At 50.2% G+C, this 18,814-nt stretch overlaps 1 protein-coding gene across 1 annotated transcript in view; it reads right to left on the bottom strand.

Moving 5' to 3' along the window:
- Positions 1 to 3,178: 3,178 nt before the first annotated feature.
- The window catches only part of XPNPEP2 (X-prolyl aminopeptidase 2), a 31,172-nt gene continuing 15,536 nt past the window's right edge, over positions 3,179 to 18,814 (bottom strand). The window contains exons 12-21 of the mRNA XM_001091201.5: positions 17,912 to 18,021; positions 17,144 to 17,221; positions 15,953 to 16,024; positions 13,409 to 13,469; positions 12,081 to 12,150; positions 11,387 to 11,491; positions 10,601 to 10,660; positions 9,888 to 9,964; positions 5,005 to 5,094; positions 3,179 to 4,407 (exon numbers count right to left, since the gene is read on the bottom strand). Of these exons, the coding sequence (XP_001091201.2) occupies positions 4,213 to 4,407; positions 5,005 to 5,094; positions 9,888 to 9,964; positions 10,601 to 10,660; positions 11,387 to 11,491; positions 12,081 to 12,150; positions 13,409 to 13,469; positions 15,953 to 16,024; positions 17,144 to 17,221; positions 17,912 to 18,021 (918 nt within the window). The 3' untranslated portion in view covers positions 3,179 to 4,212. The remainder of the gene's footprint in view (positions 4,408 to 5,004; positions 5,095 to 9,887; positions 9,965 to 10,600; positions 10,661 to 11,386; positions 11,492 to 12,080; positions 12,151 to 13,408; positions 13,470 to 15,952; positions 16,025 to 17,143; positions 17,222 to 17,911; positions 18,022 to 18,814) is intronic.

Here is an 18,814-nt window from a genome sequence, read left to right as displayed (position 1 = left end):
TGTAATCCCAGCACTTTGGGAGGCCAAGGTGGGAGGATCGCTTGAGGCCAGAAATTTGAGACCAGCCTAGGCAACATAGAGAGACACCATATCTACAAAATAAAAATTAAAAAAAAAATTAATCGGGCATGGTGGTGCATGCCTGTAGTCCTAGCTACTCAGGAGACTGAGGTGGGAGGAGCGCTTGAGCCCAGGAGTTCAAGGTTAATAGTGAGCTATGATGGCGCCATTGCACTCCAGCTTGGGTGACAGAGCAAGACCCTCTCTCTAAAAATAAAAAACAAAAAAACAAAAGGACGATTTGTGTATGTACGTATCTACCTATCATCTTACCTATGCACTTTTCTATTCAGATTTGAAGCTTGAAGGAACGTAGCTCAACACTGCCATCACCATTGTTGTCATAGCTGTGTGACCTCCAACAGGTCTCCTTGGGTCTCAGTGGGTCATTAGAGGCAGTAAGGGAGTGACAGAAGCACACACTGAAAGCAAGAGCGGAGCCATTGAAGAGCTGAGTCAGTATGCTGCGATTTAGTCCTTGCTCTGGCCCCAACGGACTGTGTGACCTTGGGCAAGTCCCTTCCTCTTCCTGGGTTGCTGTTGAAGTTTCCCCATCTGTACACTGAAAGGACTGCACCAGGGTTGTGTGTGTGTGTGTGTGTGTGTGTGTGTGTGTGTGTGTGTTTGGTCATGGAGCTCCTATTCAGGATTGGCTCTGGAATTTTGGGGGCCTTGTGCAAAATGAAAATGCCCGGTGCCCCTTGCTTAAAATTATCGAGAATTTTGAGACACTGACAGGCGAGCATTAAACCAAGCATGGGGCCCTTCTAAGCACAAAGAGGGAATGCACAGGTCCTACATCCGTGAAGCTGGCCCTGCAACTACTTCAAGTACAATTTTATGGGAAGCCCATCAGGGCTACTTCGTGCAGCAGCTGTTTTCCTCGACAGTCCCTGTGGTGTTTCTGAGGCATCTCAGGCTCCTGGGAGCATAGTTGGAGAGACATAAACTAGATGTTTGCTCCAGAGCCTTTCTAGTTTCGACTATTTATATATAAAACTTGGATCCCAGACCTTTTTCTTACCTACCTGCAAAGTTGAAGCTGAGTTGAACTCGTGCTGGGCAAATAACAGCAATATCATTTCTTGTCTGTGTGGCTTCCTGGTTTAGAGTGCTGCCACATCCGGGTCTCATGAGCTTCTCACTGTAACCTCACCAAGAAGGCAGTATGGGAGATTCCAGAAGGGATAACTGAAGACCAGAGAGAAGTGACTTGCCCAAGGCCACACAGCTGGCACAAGTGGGACTCAAATCCCAGAATCTTAACTCCTAGGAAAAGGGGCTTTTCCACATGGCCCACTCCCCAGGCAATCAGCAGGCGAGGAGAGGTTTGCTAAGCCCCATCCTCCAACATTAAAACAAAGTACTAGAGCCCAAGGGGACAGTTCCTAATGATCTTTCATTCCTAACGATGTCACAAGAGTCCCTGTGTATCAGCCCTGGTGTATGTGCCCTGAATGTTTTCCTGCCTGACCTAGAGTTAACCCCTTAAAGCAAGAATGGTCAAGGCTGGCCATCTGGGTCCCAGGGGAGGGAGGAGCTGGGGTGACTGTGAGCCCTCGTTCCAGCCATGTTCCAGGGCTGGGTTCTTCCTCCCAGAATGGTAAGCTGGAAGGGGCAGTTAAGGGGAATCAGAGATGAGGTGGAGTCCCGGGTCTCGCACTGAGGAAAAAAGCACATGGGCTGCCTCGGGCCAAAAGGCCTGTGTGAGGGTGTTGGTCAGGTGCCTGGTCTTGCCACCCATGACCTGCCAGAACCCCAGGAGCAAGTGTCAGCGTACAAAGGGAAAGGTCTGGCAGGGTCTGGGGAGGCATTATGGTGTGGATCTGCTTCTCACCAGCGGTGTGATCCTGCTTGAGCCTCAGTTTTCCCATCAGTAAAATGATGAAAGCCATACCACTCGCCCTTTATTTTATTATTATTATTATTTTTTGAGACGGAGTCTTGCTCTGTTGCGCAGGCTGGAGTGCAGAGGCACGATCTCAGTTCACTGCAACCTCCGCCTCCTGCGTTCAAACGATTCTCCTGCATCAGCCTCCCGAGCACCTCGGACTATAGGTGTGTGCCACCACGCCCAGCTAATTTTTGTATTTTTAGTAGAGACGGGGTTTCGCCGTGTTGCCCAGGCTGCTCTCGAAATCCTGGCCTCATGTGATCCTCCCATTTCAGCCTCCCAAAGTGCTGTGATTACAGGAGTGAGCCACCACACCTGGCCAGGACTCGCCCTTTCTTGAGAGTGGATTCTAGAGTCCTCTGACTGGTTTAAATCTGGCTTTTTTCATTTACCTAATGAAAAAAGTGACTTAGAGCCACTCTCTATGGGCCTCACTGAGTTCCCTCACTTGTAAAATGGGAATAAGTAAAGGCCCTTCTCAGAGGTTGTGAGGATTAAATGAGAAGATGCATGGAAAGCTTCTTGCATGGTGGCACATAAACACTCAGTAAATGGTAGCCATGATCATGATGATGGTGATGATGATGAAGGTGATGATGACTTTAATTCTATTAGTAGTCCCTGTCTGTGTGGGGTTAGCAGGTGAGGGAGCAAATGACTTAGCAAACAGAGGCTCATCTTTGGGTACTCAGTAAGGCTTGGTCAGGGCTGGGGCCTCTGGATGCAAGCATTGGTGATGGTAACCATCACAGGTCACCCTCACCCTCAGCAGACTAGGCCTGATGGTTCCAGGCCAGGAGACTTTTCTGCCTGGTGCCTTTGCCTGGCACCCTGCACCCAGAACCTTGGGTCTTTCCTTCCACCAACTGGGCGCTGCTTGGCAAAGGTGCTAGCCCCAACTTTTCTGGACAACATTTGACAAGTTTACCAGTGTAGGGCTCCTTTCTCTCCCCTCCACAAGGTTACAATACCTTTTTAGCACAGGCTGGAGGTTGGCTGATTGGGTGTGGTGTGCACGTGCATCTGTGCACATGCGCACACATACTCACATGCATGCCCCCACACACACTCTCAAGCCCATGTGCTCCCCCGCTGAGCTTCTAGGAGCCTCATGTCCCCACCCCCACCGTACCCTCTCTTCTTCCTCCCCCACCACAAAAGCCACAGGTGACAGCAGTCTCTGGCAACACAGCAGACACAATGCAAAACCCAGAGGCAAGTGTCTTTGTTAGACTGTTTTAAACGTCTTAGCAGGATGTGGACCCAGGTGGCTAACGGCCAATTTGGCCGGAGCAAATTCTTCTCACCACAGTGGGTTCAGAGAATGAGGAGAGGGCTGGGAGGTGGGCTCAGGGACTCTGCATGATGCTGAAGGGTGAAAGAGCTGGAGTGCCGGTTCATCCGGCCCCATCAGCTCTCAACCAAATGTATGTGTCCTTGGGCAAAACCTATCCCCTGTCTGAAGCTCAGTTTTCCTGTCCGTAAAATGGAGAAACCAGATACTGTCCACACAAGGTGAAGGGGCATCCAAGAATGTGGGAGGATTTAACAGCATTGTAGCTGTGGCTGCACTTTGGAAAGTTCAAAGGGCTCCTTGAATGCCAGGGAAGTCTAGAATAGTGACGCGCTCCGGCTGCCCAAGTTTGTTTTCCAAACTCTGGTAGGGTCATATTCCAGAGTGCCTCACCGCATTCCCTCCTACTCCACAGCCAAATTCCTGTGGCTTAACTCCCTCTGCCGTTACTTGGCATAGAGCCCACCCAGGGTTTAGGAATGATGGGTTCACATGTGGGGGGTTGCTGTTTCATGCCCTGACTGGGTGGGAAAAGCTCTGGCTATACCCAACAGGTGGTGATAGGTTTGGACTCTCCTGGGACCATGGCACCCTGGGGTGGTAGGGGCATTGCTCTCTTGGGGTTTTGTTTGGCGGGAGGGGAGCAGCTGTAGCAATCTGTGTTAGGTTATAGGTTAGGCCTACTGAGATCACAGGAGAGAAGAGACCAGCTGGCTCTCCTATCTCGGGGCCTGGGGTTAGGAGCCCAGGATGCAGTATACAACCCCGGGGTGCAGGGAGGTGTCGTCTGGGGCCAAGAAGCCCCGTGTTCCTGGGGCCTGGTCTTGGAGAAGGAGGATGAATGCAAAGGTTTCCAGGTGATGGGCCAGCAGGGACCCTTGGGGTATGTTCGGTGCAGGGTGAGGGCATCTAAGCAAGGGAGCCCCCCATCTAGATGGAGGGTTACCAGGGTAGTCTGGAGCCTCTAGACACTCCAGCTGAGGATGGCAAGAGTGGAGACCACTAACACAGAGGCCCAGGAGGCGGTGTCCGGGGCCCTGGCAGCCAGGGGCTCTGTGTGCTGTTGAAGCCACTTGAACTCTTCCAGCAGCTGGCGCCTCTGCAGCTCTGGACCCACCTTCTCCCGGATGGTCTGGTAGTAGTGATTCAGGTACTGGAGCTGCGAAGGATAGAAGGGGTGAGAGCCTCTCCAAGCCAAGCTGCCAAGAGGTGAAGTCTTGGTGACACCCAATCCCCTGCTGTGGTACTCCAGCTGTCACCGTGGTCCAGATTGCCACAGGTCCCCCACCATCATCAGGACTCAGGAATTCTCTGGGGCTTTCCAGAGGCAGTTCCCTCGGTGGCTGTTTCATGTCATGGTGATGTTCATGGGCGGTGGGGTGGGTAGATTTCAGGCCCGGTAATGGGAGTAAGCTGGGCAGGCATTCTTATCCTCCGCTTACAAAATAGGAGACTGAGGCGAAAGAATGGAAGGGATCACTTATAGTTCCAGGCCTTGTAGTGGCTGAGCTCAGAGGCCCAATCTCAGACCCCTCCAGTTATTCACTACCTGGGGTTGGGCAGGCTGGTCTGACTGGAAAGTTCTAGAAGCTCTGGGGTCTCTGATGAGCTGGGGAGGAATGCCCTAGTGTGTGTCTGCAGGTGCCACCAGTGTGGACCCTCCTGGGGGAGGTGAAGGGACAGAGGATGTGGTGGCAGGTAGCAGAGGCAGGAAAGGCCCAGGATCAGGGAGAAGGCAATGCTGAGGGGCACTCACATGCTCGGGAGACAGCAGGCTGACATCGATGAGGTTCCGGTCATAGGGCACAAATGATACCACTTCAAAGGTCAGGTAGCTCCCTGGGTACTGGGAGTCCACAAGAGAAGGCAGGTAAGCAGGACAGTGAGGGAGGAGGAGGAGCTGGGCTGAAGGGAAGGAGGGAGCACTCCACCCAGAGGACACAGGGAGCTGGGCTTCATCAACCCTGGACACTCTGGGTAGATCTGAGCCTTCTAGAGTCCCTTCTCTTCGCCAGCCCCCTTGTCTGCCACTTAGTGCTTCACCTTTGGTGCTTCCCTCCTGATTCTGGAAATTTAGACTTGAAGTATGCACATCAACAGCACTTAGGGAGCATGATAAATATGCAGATTTCAGGGCCCACCTCCCAAACCTACTGGAGGCAGAATCCTTAGGGCAGGGCCCAGAAATCTAAATTTCAATTATTTTATTTTATTTTTTTGAGATAGGATCTCCCTCTGTTACCCAGGCTGCAGTGCAGTGACGTGATCACAGCCCCCTGCAGCCTCTACCTCCTGGGCTCAGGTGATCCTTCTACCTAAGCCTCCCAAGTAGCTGGGATTATTGATGGGCACCACCACACCCAGATAATTTTTGTATTTTTTGTGGAGATGCAGTTTCACCATGTTGGCCAGACTGGTCTTGAACTCCTAAGCTTAGGTGAACCACTCACCTCAGCTTCCCAAAATGCTGGGATTACAGGCATGACCCACCATGCCCGGCTGATCTGATGGTTTTATAAGACAGTTTTCCCTGCTCTTGCTAGTTCTCTCTTTCCTGCCACCATGTCAAGATCCTTGCTTCCCCTTCGCCTTTTGCCATGATTGTAAGTTTCTTGAGGCCTCCCCAGCCATGTGGAACTGTGAGTCAATTAAACCTCTTTCCTTTAAAAATTACCCAGTCTTGGGTAGTATCTTTATAGCAGTGTGAGAACAGACTAATACACCAGTTTCTACAAAAAAATACAAAAGTTAGCTGAGCATGGTGGTGTCCATCTATAGTCCTACTTATTTGGGAGGCTGAGGTGGAAGAGTGGGAGGATCACCTGAGCCCAGGAGGTCGAGGCTGCAGTGAGCTGTGATTGTGCCACTGCACTCCGGCCTGGGCAACAGAGTGAGACCCTGTCTCTAAAAATAAAAGAGGTTGGGTGCGATGGATGGCTCACGCCTATAATCCCAGCACTTTGGGAGGCCGAGGTGGGTGGATCATTTGAGGTCAGGAGTTCAAGATCAGCATGACCAACATGGTGAAACCCCGTCTCTACTAAAAATACAAAAATTAGTAGGGCATGGTGGTGGGTGCCTGTAGTCCCAGCTACTCGGGAGGCTTGAGACCACAAAAGATGTAGAGGAGAACCTCTATCAACTCATTTATAATCTCAGGGTGGAAAAGAATCTTTCTGTGCAAGACCAGAAGCCATAAAGGAAAACATTAATAACTCTGACTAAACTAAATAGAAAATGGAAACAATGTTTATGGAAACAATGCCATAAACAAAGCCAAGAGATGTGTGACAAATATAGCACATATCACAGAGAGATGGTGAATTTTCTTATTTACCATGAGCTTTTACAAATCCATAAGACAAAAATAGGCAAAACAGGAAAAAATAGGGCAAAGGACATGAAAAGGCAATTCACTAAAATTAACACCAAATGGTCCACATACATGTGGAAAGATGCTCAAGTCCATCCTTAAAGAAATATAAGGCCGGGCATGGTGGCTTACGCCTGTAATCCCAACACTTTGGGAGGCCGAGGCTGGTGGATCACGGAGGTCGGGAGTTTAAGACCAGCGTGGCCAACATGGTGAAACCCCATTTCTAATAAAAATACAAAATTTAGCCGGTCATGGTGGTGCGTGCCTGTAATCCCAGCTACTCGAGAGGCTGAGGCAAGAGAATCACTTGAACCCGGGAGGCAGAGGTTGTGGTGAGCCAAGATCTCGCCACTGCACTCCAGCCTGGGAGAGGGAGACTCCATAAAAAAAAGAAAAGAAATACAAATCAAAACAACAATAGTATACCATGTTTCGCCTATCAGATTGGCAAAAATTAGTGACTTTGGTGATTCTCAGTGCTAGTGAGTATGTGAGGAAATGGGCACTCTCACACACTGTTGGAGAAAGTACAACTGGTGCAACCTTTCTGGAGGGCAGTTTGACAATATCTATCAAATTACCTATTAAAAATGCTTGTACTTTTTGTCTCTGAAATCCCGACGCCAGATATGTACCTTCTGGATATAGTCCCAAAAGCTCACCAAGATGTTTATACAGTGATGTTGATTTGTAGCGTTGATGGTAAATATAGTAAAAATTTGGAAACAGCCTCAATATCCACGGCTGGTTAAATAAACCATGGGACAGCCACATACTGTTGTTGTGGCTCTTCCACAACCCTTAAAAAGAATGAGGTAGGTCTCCCTGCGCTATTGTAGAGCACTCTTCTAGGTTTACTATTAAGTAAGGGGCAGCCGGGCAGGAAAGGAAGATGCAGAAAAGTATGTATGGTAGAATTCATTTTGTGTGAATTTTCAAAATATATACATAGATAGATACATATGCTGTGTGTGCCTGAAATGTTCTCAGGAAGGAAACTGAGCAAGAAAGATACTTTTTTCCCCTTCTCTTTTCTTTCTTTCTTTTTTTCTTTTTCTTCTTCTTTTTTTAGAGACAGAGTCTCGCTCTGCCAGCCAGGCTGGAGGGCAGTGGTGCGATCTCGGCTCACTGCAACCTCCACCTCCCGGGTTCAAGCGATTCTCTTGTCTCAGCCTCCTGAGTAGCTGAGATTACAGGCACGCACTACCATGCGTGGCTAATTTTTGTATTTTTTAGTAGAAATGGGGTTTCACCATGTTGGCCAGGCTGGTCTGGAACTCCTGACCTCAAGTAATCTGCTCACTTTTGCCTCCCAAAGTGTTGGGATTACAGGTGCCTAGCCCTGATTTCTATTTTTTTGTTTGTTTGTTTTGAGACAGGGTTTTGCTCTTGTTGCCCAGGCTGGAGTACAATGGCATGATCTTGGCTCACCGCAACCTCCACCTCCTGGGTTCAAGTGATTCTCCTGCCTCAGCCCCCCGAGTAGCTGGGACTACAGGCATGCGCCACCACACCCAGCTAATTTTGCATTTTTAGTAGAGATGGGGTTTCTCCATGTTGGTCAGGCTGGTCTGGAACTCCTGACCTCAGGTGATCCACCTGCCTCGGCCTTCCAAAGTGTTGGGATTACAGGTGTGAGCCACTGCGCCTAGCCTTGTATTTCTTTAAGAATGAACTTGAGCATCTTTCCACATGTATGTGGACCATTTGGTGTTAATTTTAGTGAATTGCCTTTTCATGTCCTTTGCCCTATTTTTTCCTGTTTTGCCTATTTTTGTCTTATGGATTTGTAAGAGCTCATGGTAAAATAAGAAAATTCACCCTCTCACAATGCCATAAACAAAGCCAAGAGATATTTGTCACACATCTCTTGGCTTTGTTTATGGCATTGTTTCCATAAACATTGTTTCCATTTTCTATTTAGTCAGAGTTATTAATCTTTTCCTTCATGGCTTCTGGTCTTGCACAGAAAGACTCTTTTCCACCCTGAGATTATAAATGAGTTGATAGAGGTTTTCCTCTACATCTTTTGTGGTCTCATTGCTTACCTTAAAACTTTGGTCCATCTGGAATTTTATTTTGGAGGTTATTCAGTTTAATCCCCCCAAATGATTAGCCGTTTGTTCCCCCTGTCCATTTGCTGAATAATCATTTTTTTCTTACTGTTTTGCAAAATCAGCTTTCTTGTAAACTAAATTCCCATGTTGTTTATGGAAATAAGAGGGTTTATTTCTGGACTAATTGTTCTGTTTCATTGTTACAGCTGTCTATTTCATCTCCAGTGTCATACTATTTTAGTTGTGGTAGTTTGTGTTCAAATTTGAGAGAGCTGGCTTTTCTTATTGCTTTTTTTTAGATGGGGTTTTGCTCTGTCACCGAGGCTAGAGTGCAGTGGCGTAATCACGGCTCACTGCAGCTTCAACCTCCCTAGGCTCAGATGATCCTCCCACCTCAGCCTCCTGAGTAGCTGGGTCTACGGGTACATGACACCACACCCAGCTAATTTTTTTTTTTTTTGTATTTTTCGTAGAGATGGGGTCTTGCCATGTTGCCCAGGCTGGTCTCAAACTCCTGAGCTCAAGCAATCCTCCTGCCTTGGCCTCCCAGAGTGCTGGGATTATAGGCATGAGACACTGCACCTGGCCCTGCTCTTCTTTTTCAGAATTTTCCTAGCTATCTTTGCATGTTTATTTTTACAAATAAACTTTACTATCATTTTGTGAAGTTACAAAAATATCCAGTTAGCATTGGAATTGAGGTTGTGTTGAATTTATAGATTAATTTAGAGATAAATGATATCTTCATAATATTGAGGCTTCTCTCCAGAGAGCACCATTTACTTAAATCTTTTTTATGTCCCTTAGTAGAGAGTTTCTCCATGTAAGCCTTTTTAAGTTTACATCTAGGTATTTTATCTTGTTGGCTGCTATTATACAGAATCTTTATTTCTAACAAGTTCCCCTGGCGATTATTATGTGCATTGAGGACCAATGATATAGGGCAGGGATAATGATTCACTTGGTATGGAGTGGGGCCTGGGCATGGGCATTTAAAACATGAGAAAGCTCTCTGGGTGATTCAAATGTGCAAGTGAGTTTGAAAAGTCTGACTTATGGAATTCCTAAGGAAGACTCCAAATAAATTCATGCCTGCACACTAAATGTCCTTCTCCTTTGATCTTCCTTCCCAAACCTTTCCTCCCATGCAGCCCAAAGTCACTAACGTGCTGCCCACACCTCCAGCCCATCCTGGTGGCAGTTTACCTTGGTCTTTGCTTCTACCACGAGAGCCACGTCTTCGAGACGGATCCCAAATTCTCCATCCTTATAGTAACCAGGTTCTGGGAGACACAGAGATGCTGGTGGCATTAAGCCGGGAGAGGGTCTAAGCCCAGGCTTCCTGTACCTACTGATGAGTGGCTGGAGGGACTGGCTGCCTGGCTGTCCCCTGGCTGTTCCCTGGCTGTTGATTCTGGTAGCCCCACAACTGGTTAGATGCTTGGCTAAGCAGAGGCAACTCATCCCTGTCAGGCCTCAGATCCCCCACAGCGGCATCTGTGACTCACCCTCTCTTCCCTGTAGCCCAGCAGGGAAGACCTAAAAACCCACTTGGGTCCTGAAGGTACTACCATCTCTCTGGATGCCACTGTCCTGTTACTCCAGCATTTGGCAACTCCAGAGTCTGGATATACCACTGGGTCTACGGCCATACCACCCTCAACGCGCCTGATCTCGTCTGAATATATAGCTGGGAACCAACTCCCAAGGGCAAAAAGAGGGTCTGGGCTGAGCGGAGCTGGGGTTAGGGTGGGACAAGTCATTTGGGGCTGGGTGTAGGGGTGGGAATGGGGAGGTGAGTCCCGAGCTGTACTAGTGCCTGCTGTGCTCCTCTGAAGGCTGGTATACCCTAGCCTGCAGTTCTGGGCTAGCCCTGCTCTGGGATGGGGTGGTGAGGTAGAGGGGCCTGAGGGCCATACCAATGGAAGTGAACATGCCCTTGGCCATGGCGATGTTGTTGGACTGGAATCCCACTGGCCCTAGAAAGGAAGACATAAAGATGGTATTAGTTATCGTATACTCACCAGCTTGGAAGTGAGCAGCTTCCAAGGAAGAGCAGGTAAGTGAGGATCCCGGAGCATCTCTACGAGCACAGGTCCATTACATCATTGTCTGCCTGGGCCTGGCACACACCAGATTGGCTCTGGCTTTAATTATTTATTTAGGTATTGAGGGGGTCTTGCTGTGTTGCCCAGGCTGGAGTGCAGTGGCGCCATCATGGCTCACTGCAGCCTTGACCTCCTGGGATCCTCCCACCTCAGCCTCCCGAGTAGCCGGGACTACAGGCACACGTCACCACACTTGGATACTTAAAACATTTCTTTTGTAGAGACAGGGTGTTGCTGTGTTTCCCAGGCTGATCTCAAACTCTTGGCCTCAAGTGATCCTCCCACCTTGACCTCCCAAAGCAGTGGGACTACGGGTGTGAGTCACCACATGCACCTGGCTCTGGCTTTTATTTCTCTGGGGTCTATATAAGTTAGCCACTAGACTTTGACCCTCTTTCTGGTGCCCTCTTGAATGCCAAGCAGCCAGCAGGACTGGCCTGCTGCTGGCATTCCTCACTTACCCTGTGGAGCTGGGTAACCTTGGTTAGATCACGGCATCTTTGTGGGTCTTTGTCATTTCCATACCTGTGAAATGTTCTACCTTCATAGAGAGTATAATAAAAGGGGGGGGCTGGGGAGTGCTGAGGAGACACCTACACTCATGCACACACAGGAAGTTGCCAATGCCGTGGCCTGTCCCGTGACCATAATTGAGCCCAGCATCCCACAAGGCTCTGCGGGCAAAGGCCTCCACCATTCGCCCTGGAAGGGAAGAGAGATTGACCCCAGTCAGCTGGCTTTACCAAAGACTGTCCACCTTGCCCCTTCCTGCTCCACTATCAGAGTGGTGCCCAAGAAGAGGGGCCCCTGAGAGGCCGCTAAGTATGCACTGATGCAATGATGTTGGGTTGGGATGGAGAAGGGCTGATGGATGGAGTTAGTGGTTCCCTCGCCAGACCAGCCCATCACTATCTCCAGCTTACTGTACATTGTATCCATTACCTGGATTGATGCCTCTACTATAATTTCTCCCTGTCTGTCAGGGCTTTGCACTTTGACACCTAATTCCTCTAAGAATCCTCCCATAACTGCTGTGGCCCACTGATGTCTCTCACCTCTGAGCAACAGTGTTAGATTAAGAAACTTGAGTTCAAGGCCTGGGTCTCCCGCTAACCTTCTGTGTGACGTTGGGCAAGTCACTTTCTCTCTCTAGGCTGGATTTTCTCACCTACATAAGGGATGGGATGATGACAAAATCCTTGCCCCACCAGCCTCCCAGGGTGATGGTCTGAGTCCTGGTCCTGTGAAATCAGGGCCTGAGGCTGTGTCCATCCTGGTTTCTGAAACCCACCTGATGTAGCAGCAGGAAAGATGAGCCTGGACAAGTCAATATTTCCTATCAGCACACGGGTGTACGCCTCCTGATAGGGAGAGGAAGAGGTGATGTGGAGGACGGGAGGAGGAGCCAGGGGAGTTTCTAGTTGCTTGGCCTATGGATACATGGTGCAGGGCCCAGGCCTGGGTGTGTGTGGGCAGGGTGGGGGGAGTTGCATCGTCATCTGTGGCTGCCCAGGTTCTGGAAGATGGCCAGCAGAGACTGAAGAGGGCCTTCCCAAAGCTGGGGCTCCATCACGTGCTTCTCTATGGCTGGTTTATGAGGGTCATTACAATATCTACAGGAGACACTTGGTGACGGTGAGCCGAGGCTGTGACTCCCTGGGCTGAATCCTGACTCAGCCACTCACTCTGAGACCTTGGGCAGGTGACTTTAACTGCTGTGTGCCTCAGTTTCCTTATCTGCGATGGGAAGATAACAGGACCTAGCTCCTAAGGTTGTTGGGAGAGGTGGGCAGACTAATGTACAGAAGGTGCTGCCAACAGTGCGCATGCTTCGTGGAAGGTTAGCGCTCTCATTCCTGTGGTTGTGACGGCTGCTGAGTTTTCTTAAGGCCTTTCATGAGGGTTGAGGTTTGCTGACTTGGCAGCTTAGCCTTCCTCTGTCAGGGGAGGGAGGTGGGCTGACAGTGGCCTCTTCTGGTCACTTCCAGAGGCGATGTGGTAAATCCCCATCACCACACACAGTGCATAGGCTTGTCACTTTGTGCAGGACAGCCAGAGGCAGCAGACTCTGCCGCTAAACTGTGAGCTCCTGGAGGCCTGCACAGCATTTTGTTCCTCTCTCTGTGTTTCCAGCACAATGTCTGCCCCATAGTTGGCCTGCTGCATGCAGCATGACGGCAGCTCGCTGCTCCACCCCCAGGGCCCTCTGGTGTACAGAGACAATGCCTTCGCCTCTGCCCCAGCTGGCCAGCCTGAACACCTCTGGCTCCTTTCCACCGTGGAGGCTTCACTTGTGCTGTTTTCCTCCACTTGGGATGCCTTTCTTTCTTCTTTCTGCTGAGTATAGGGCCAGGCACACAGGCAGCAACCAAAAAATATTTGTGTACTGATTTACCAGAATAGGACGAGGCTCAGCTTGGGCTGAGGCCTTGTCAGTGGCCTGAAATATCCCCAGGGAAGCAGCAGGGAGCACTGGGTTTTCTGGCACCATGTATGACCTTGGGCAAACTACGTAACCTCTCTGTGCCTCAGTTTTAGCCTCTGAAATGGAAGGGATCTTGATTGCTTGGGTGCCCCCTTGAGGGAGGGGGGAGAGGGGAAATCTGGGCCCATGCTTACCTTCTGGAAGGCAGACGGGGTGCCCCAGTGGACTGTTCTGGTGATGTCTGTGGTCCCGTCCCTGTGGAGAAGGAAAACCAACACGTCCTGCTCTGCCAAATGCCTGGGGCTAGTGACTGGGGCCATGTGCTTTCTGTGTGCTTTCCATAAGTGGCAGGGCTGGGATGGGATGTGTGGACGGCAAAAGGAAGAAGACAGCTACCATAATCAAAATCACCTCTTCAGTGCCTATGTGTGAAAGGCCTCTGCAAAGCTATCAAGTTAAAAGCCACTAAGTTGTCTGACAAGTGTGATTCCCTGCCCTACACACTCCTCCCCCATCGCATCATTTTGGCTGTTTTGTAGATCTGGGTTTCCTTGGGTCTGGCTGGTTCTCAAAGCAAGGCTTCTTCCAGGTTTCCTGGGAGGCAGAAAGGGGATTGTCCCCTTTTTACAGCTGGGGAAACTGAAGTCCAGAGAGATTATGTTATCATAACACTCTCATATTCAGATAGTTATTGACCATTTATAGGACACTTTTGCTGCTCCCCGGGAAGAATGGCAGAGGAGGCCTCATTATCCCCATTTCACAGATGAGGCCATTGAGGCCATGCAACTGTTTCCCTCTCTGAACCTCAGTGAAGCCAGGCCTAGAGGAAGCACTGCCTTTCCACGCAGTCCTCTCCATGGCAAACACAGATCTGACCCAGTGATTTGCTGAGTTCCATTGAGGTGAAGCCTCAGCCCCAAGGTCTGACTCTCAACCCTCAGCTGCAGCAGTTGCCACAGGATGGTCCCTGTGATCACGCCTTGGTGAGGGAGAGGGGAGAAATGGTCCCAGGGCCCTGGGGCTCCTCCTTGGGTCATAGGGTGTGGTGGCCTTCTTCTTCAGAAGGAAAGAAGAGGAAGTGAGGTGACTATTTCCCCGGCCTCACCCTACTCTGAACACACTTCATTCCAGCAACGCCCCCACAAATTCACTTCCCCTTTGCTCACTGGCCATCTCAAGTACACCCAGCATCAAACTCCTGACCAGCAAAGGCTGCTAAGCTGAGCGTCTGCTACTCCAGATCCCCGAGAGCTGTGCTAAGAACAAGCAAAGAGCCTCTGTTGTTAGCACATTCGCCATTTCCACAGGATAGAGACTGGGAAACCATTTGAAACTACTCCTTGCTCCTCCATCAGTTCAGCGCCGCCCTTCTTTTGCCCCACCCCATGCTTCCCACAGTCTACTTCCTTCCTTAATGAGAAGGGAAAATCTTTCAGGTCAGCTCTGCTCAGCTCAACTCTGGTGTGAATGATTGGTTACACGTTTGGAAGGAATAGGGTTAGCCTTTTTTTTTTTTTTTTTTTTTTTTTTTAACACAGTCTTGCTCTGTTGCTCAGACTGGAGTGCGGTGTCACCATTGCGGCTCAGTGCAACCTCCGCCTCCCGGGTTCAAGTGATTCTCCTGCCTCAGCTTCCCTTGGGAAGCATGCTCCACCACACCCGGCTAATTTTTGTATTTTTAGTAGAGATGGGGTCTCACCATGCTGCCCAGGCTGGTCTCAAGCTCCTGACCTCAGGTGATCTGCCTGCCTCAGTCTCCCAAAGTGCTGGGATTACAGGTGTGAGCCACCATGCCTGGCCAGGTTAGCCTATTCTGCATGGCTGTCATGTCTGAGCATTCAGGTTGTACACTGTACAAGGGTAGCCCATCGAAAGGGTTGCTTCTCTCATCTGCCCCCACCTCCACCCTGAACAGTGCCATGGGGAAGAGGGGGCTGAGGAGTCTGCATGATGTTGGTGGTGCAGGGCTGTCCAGGGTGTGCACGAGTGGGTGACAGTAGGGTGTATGTGTTTGTGTAGCCAGGCAGGGACATTGAATATAGTTGCTCAGACTGTGTAATAATACGTGGACTTAGAAAACATTTTACTTGAGGCTTGGCATGGTGGCTAACGTCTGTAATCCCAGCACTTTGGGACAGCACTTTGGGAGGGCAGGGCAGGTGGATCACCTGAGGTCAGGAGTTTGAGACCAGCCTGGTCAACATGGTGAAACTCCATCTCTCTCTCTCTCTCTCTCTCTCTCTATATATATATATATATATATATATATATATATATCCAGGCATATGGTGGTGAACACCTGTAGTCCCAGCTACTTGGGAGGCTGAAGCAGAAGAATCGCTTGAACCCAGGATGCAGACGTTGCAGTGAGCCAAGATCACGCCACTGCACTCCAAACCTGGGCAACAGAGTGAGACTCTGTCAAAAAACAAACAAACAAGCAAACAAACAACCCACACAAAACAGTAAACATTTTACTTGAGCAAAGGAAGTCTTTTCCTAATTCCCACAGAGGTGCTGCCTGGGTCCTGCCACTGTTCCAGCCTCTGTGTATTTCCCACTGTGCAGGGACCCTGTGTGTGAAAATGGGAAGGATGTTTGGGGCTCATTCCAGGTCTCTCCTTTCTCAGACGAAGAATCCATGGCTCAGGAAGGGAAAGCTTTGGCTGACTCTTGGCAGGCTCAGGAGGTCTGAGCAGAGACATCTAGGCCAGGGTGAGGTGAGGGGTACATACCAGTACTGCCCCCCAGAGTCCAGCAGGTACATCTCATCTGAGGACAGCTTGCGGTTCAGCTCCTTGGTCGGGCTGAGAAGGGGAAGAGAATGCTGAGAGGGGCAGCCTAACCCTGCACTGGATCACATGGGGGCCCTTGGTGGGAGGACCTCTGGGGTCTGGGCTTCCAGGCCAGTCCCTCTGGGGGAAGTCATTCTATCCCAAAGGGCCCTGGAAGAGAACTCAGCTTCCGTTGCTGCTGTCTTCAGCACAGGTCTGCTAATCTTGCACCCGGCTGAGCCAGGCCCTGGACCCCGGGAGGAGAGAGAGGGTGAAGTCCAGAATGTGAGAGCTGGGAGAGCCCTAGAGACCCCCCAGCCCAGCCGTCTCCTTTTCCATAAGGAGAAGCAGGCCCGTGGAGGCCAAGGGGCTTGCACGAGGATGCGCGGTACAGCGGCGAAGAGTTGGGCCTCTACCTGGATGCTCCCTTCGGCCCTTTGTCTCTAACTTCCTGCTGCCTCTGAGAGCAGAGGGCCCCGAGAAGAAGCAGAGCACAGGAAGGGAGGGTTCCTCCAGGGTGGGGCTGCAGAGCAAGAGGTGGTAAAGCGGAGGAGCACCCACCGCGACACTCTAGCCCGAGTGGGTAGGAGGGCCTGGGGCAAGGCAGCCAAAAGCGTGGGAGACACCAGGGGACACCAGGGAGGGAATTCTGGGACATATCAGGCACTCCCTTGGAGGGCACTGACCTCTCCCTGCTGTGCCCATGCCAGGCGGAGGCAGCTGGTCAGCTTGGCCCCCCACATTTCATCAGGCAGGCCTGCAGGGCTTTGTTTTCTATAGGGCCAAACACCTGGCTAGCCTGCATCTTGGGCCCACCTTGGTTGGTTCAGACTGAGTGAACAGGCCTCTCTTCATGTGACCTCGTGAGCTTTAAGCATTAGCTAACATTAAGCAACACACGGGAAGCCAGGGAAAAGCATCCAATGGTGTCTCCCTTCCAGGTCCCCTAGCCTCCAGTGCTCAGGCCTTTTCATTACACAGCAACTCCCTACTCCACACTGAGCTCCTCTCCCAGCCCCCACAGGGCTAAGAGCCTCAGACCTCCAATGTGGACTCAGTTCCCAGAACATCCCCCTCCCCTCACCCTGTTCCTCTATACACACAATGGGATCTCCCCAACAGGGCCCTAGAAAATTAATTTTCCTCAAGTACCTGTAGTGGGCCAGGGCAGCATTCAGACCACTAGCAGAGATGGTTTCAAAACTGGGTCCAGAGGAGAACTGTTCTTCTCTGGAAAGTACAAGGCAAGGCATGGTCAATGAATCGGCCCCTGGACTGGGCTGGGCCTGGGATATCTAATAAAATCCAATGAAGGTCACGGCTGCCTCTACCAGACACCATTTGGCTCTCCCAGCCCTCACCTCCTGGTTCCATCTCCCCAAGCCTTGACCTGTCATTTATAGAGGAAGATCAGAGGACACACTGTAGACACCAATTATTCCCTCTCCACCTCCATTTTACGGATAGTAGTGAAGAAACCCAGCTCTTTGTATCTGAAAACTCCCCCAGTCCTGGAAGAGCATCCTGTACCTCAAACCTACAATCCGGGCCCTGACTTGGGCCAAGCATGCCTTCGGGAATCCTCCTCTCTACCTGCTATTCTCAAGTGGTCCAGGGGCTGACCTGGTCTGAGCCACAGCCTCCCCCAAGGAGAGCCAGACCATGCCTGAAGCAGACACTAGGGGACGCTATTGAGTTGTGGCCCTTCAAGTTGTCCTGCTTTCAGCGGGGCGGGAAATGTAATCCAACGCCCCCTGCTCAACTCCCCCACCAACCAAGAACCTGTCTCTCCTTGTTCTACAGAGCCCTCCCCCACCCAGCCCGCATATGAGGAGGATCTTCCTTCCCGTTAAGTAAGGGGACAAATTCCCCCTCCCTGCCCCCACTGCAACACAAAAAAGGATGGCCGTGGCTCTTCACCCTCGGAACTTGTCCACGAGCTCTGCCCCCGAGAACTCGTCCACTGTGCCTTTGGGCACATTCTTCTCCAGCCAGACCAAGTACCGTATCACAGCCACAGCGTCCCGCACCTGGAGTTGGGGAAGCAGGGAAACAGAGGAGCTGGCTGAGGTCTGATTGCAGCCACAGGCTCCAAGATGATGGAGATCAGATAGCTGCTCCAGGATGTGGAGCTTTAAAAACACTGGCTATTTGATGTCAAAGAATTCTTGTTAGTGTTTATATGTGATCACAGTGTGTTCCTGTTTTTGAAAGAGTTCTGTGTTGACAGCAGAAATGACACGCTATCTAGGATTTACTTTTAAAAGAATCCAGCAGCAGAGGGGGTGGTGGTGGTGGTAATGAACATGGGGTTATAGACAAAACAAGAATGGCCATGAGTCAAGGATTGTTGAAGCTGGGTGAAGGGACACTGGAGATTATGATGCTATTTTCTCTACCTTTGTGTGTCTTTAAAATTTCCTATAAGATAAAGTTTTTTTTTTTTTTTTTAAATGAGGTGGTTTATCTTAATTTTAACAAGAATTCTTTTTTAAAAATTGAGCCATCCTCTTGCCAGTGTGAGGAAATCATTACAGCTAACATTTAACACTTAGAATGTGCTAGATGGTGCTCAGAGCAATATACATATTCATTGAATTCTCACCACAACCATATGCTGTAAGATTACTATTATGATCCTCATTTTACAGATGGGGTAACTGAGGCCCAGAGAGGTAAAATGACTTGGCCAAGGTCACTCAGTTAGGAATTGGGTGGAACTGGGGTTTGAACTCAAGGCACCCTAGCTCCGGGGCCTGTGCTCTAAACCACTGTACTATATTGGGGGCAAGGATATGTGGTACATGTGGGCGCCTGGGAATA

The sequence above is a fragment of the Macaca mulatta genome, chromosome X (genome assembly GCF_049350105.2).
Source record: "Macaca mulatta isolate MMU2019108-1 chromosome X, T2T-MMU8v2.0, whole genome shotgun sequence".
NCBI classification, from domain to species: Eukaryota; Metazoa; Chordata; class Mammalia; order Primates; family Cercopithecidae; genus Macaca; species Macaca mulatta.
The sequence above is the reverse complement of the archived record's forward strand: the minus strand, read 5'-3'. Positions and strand labels throughout refer to the sequence as shown.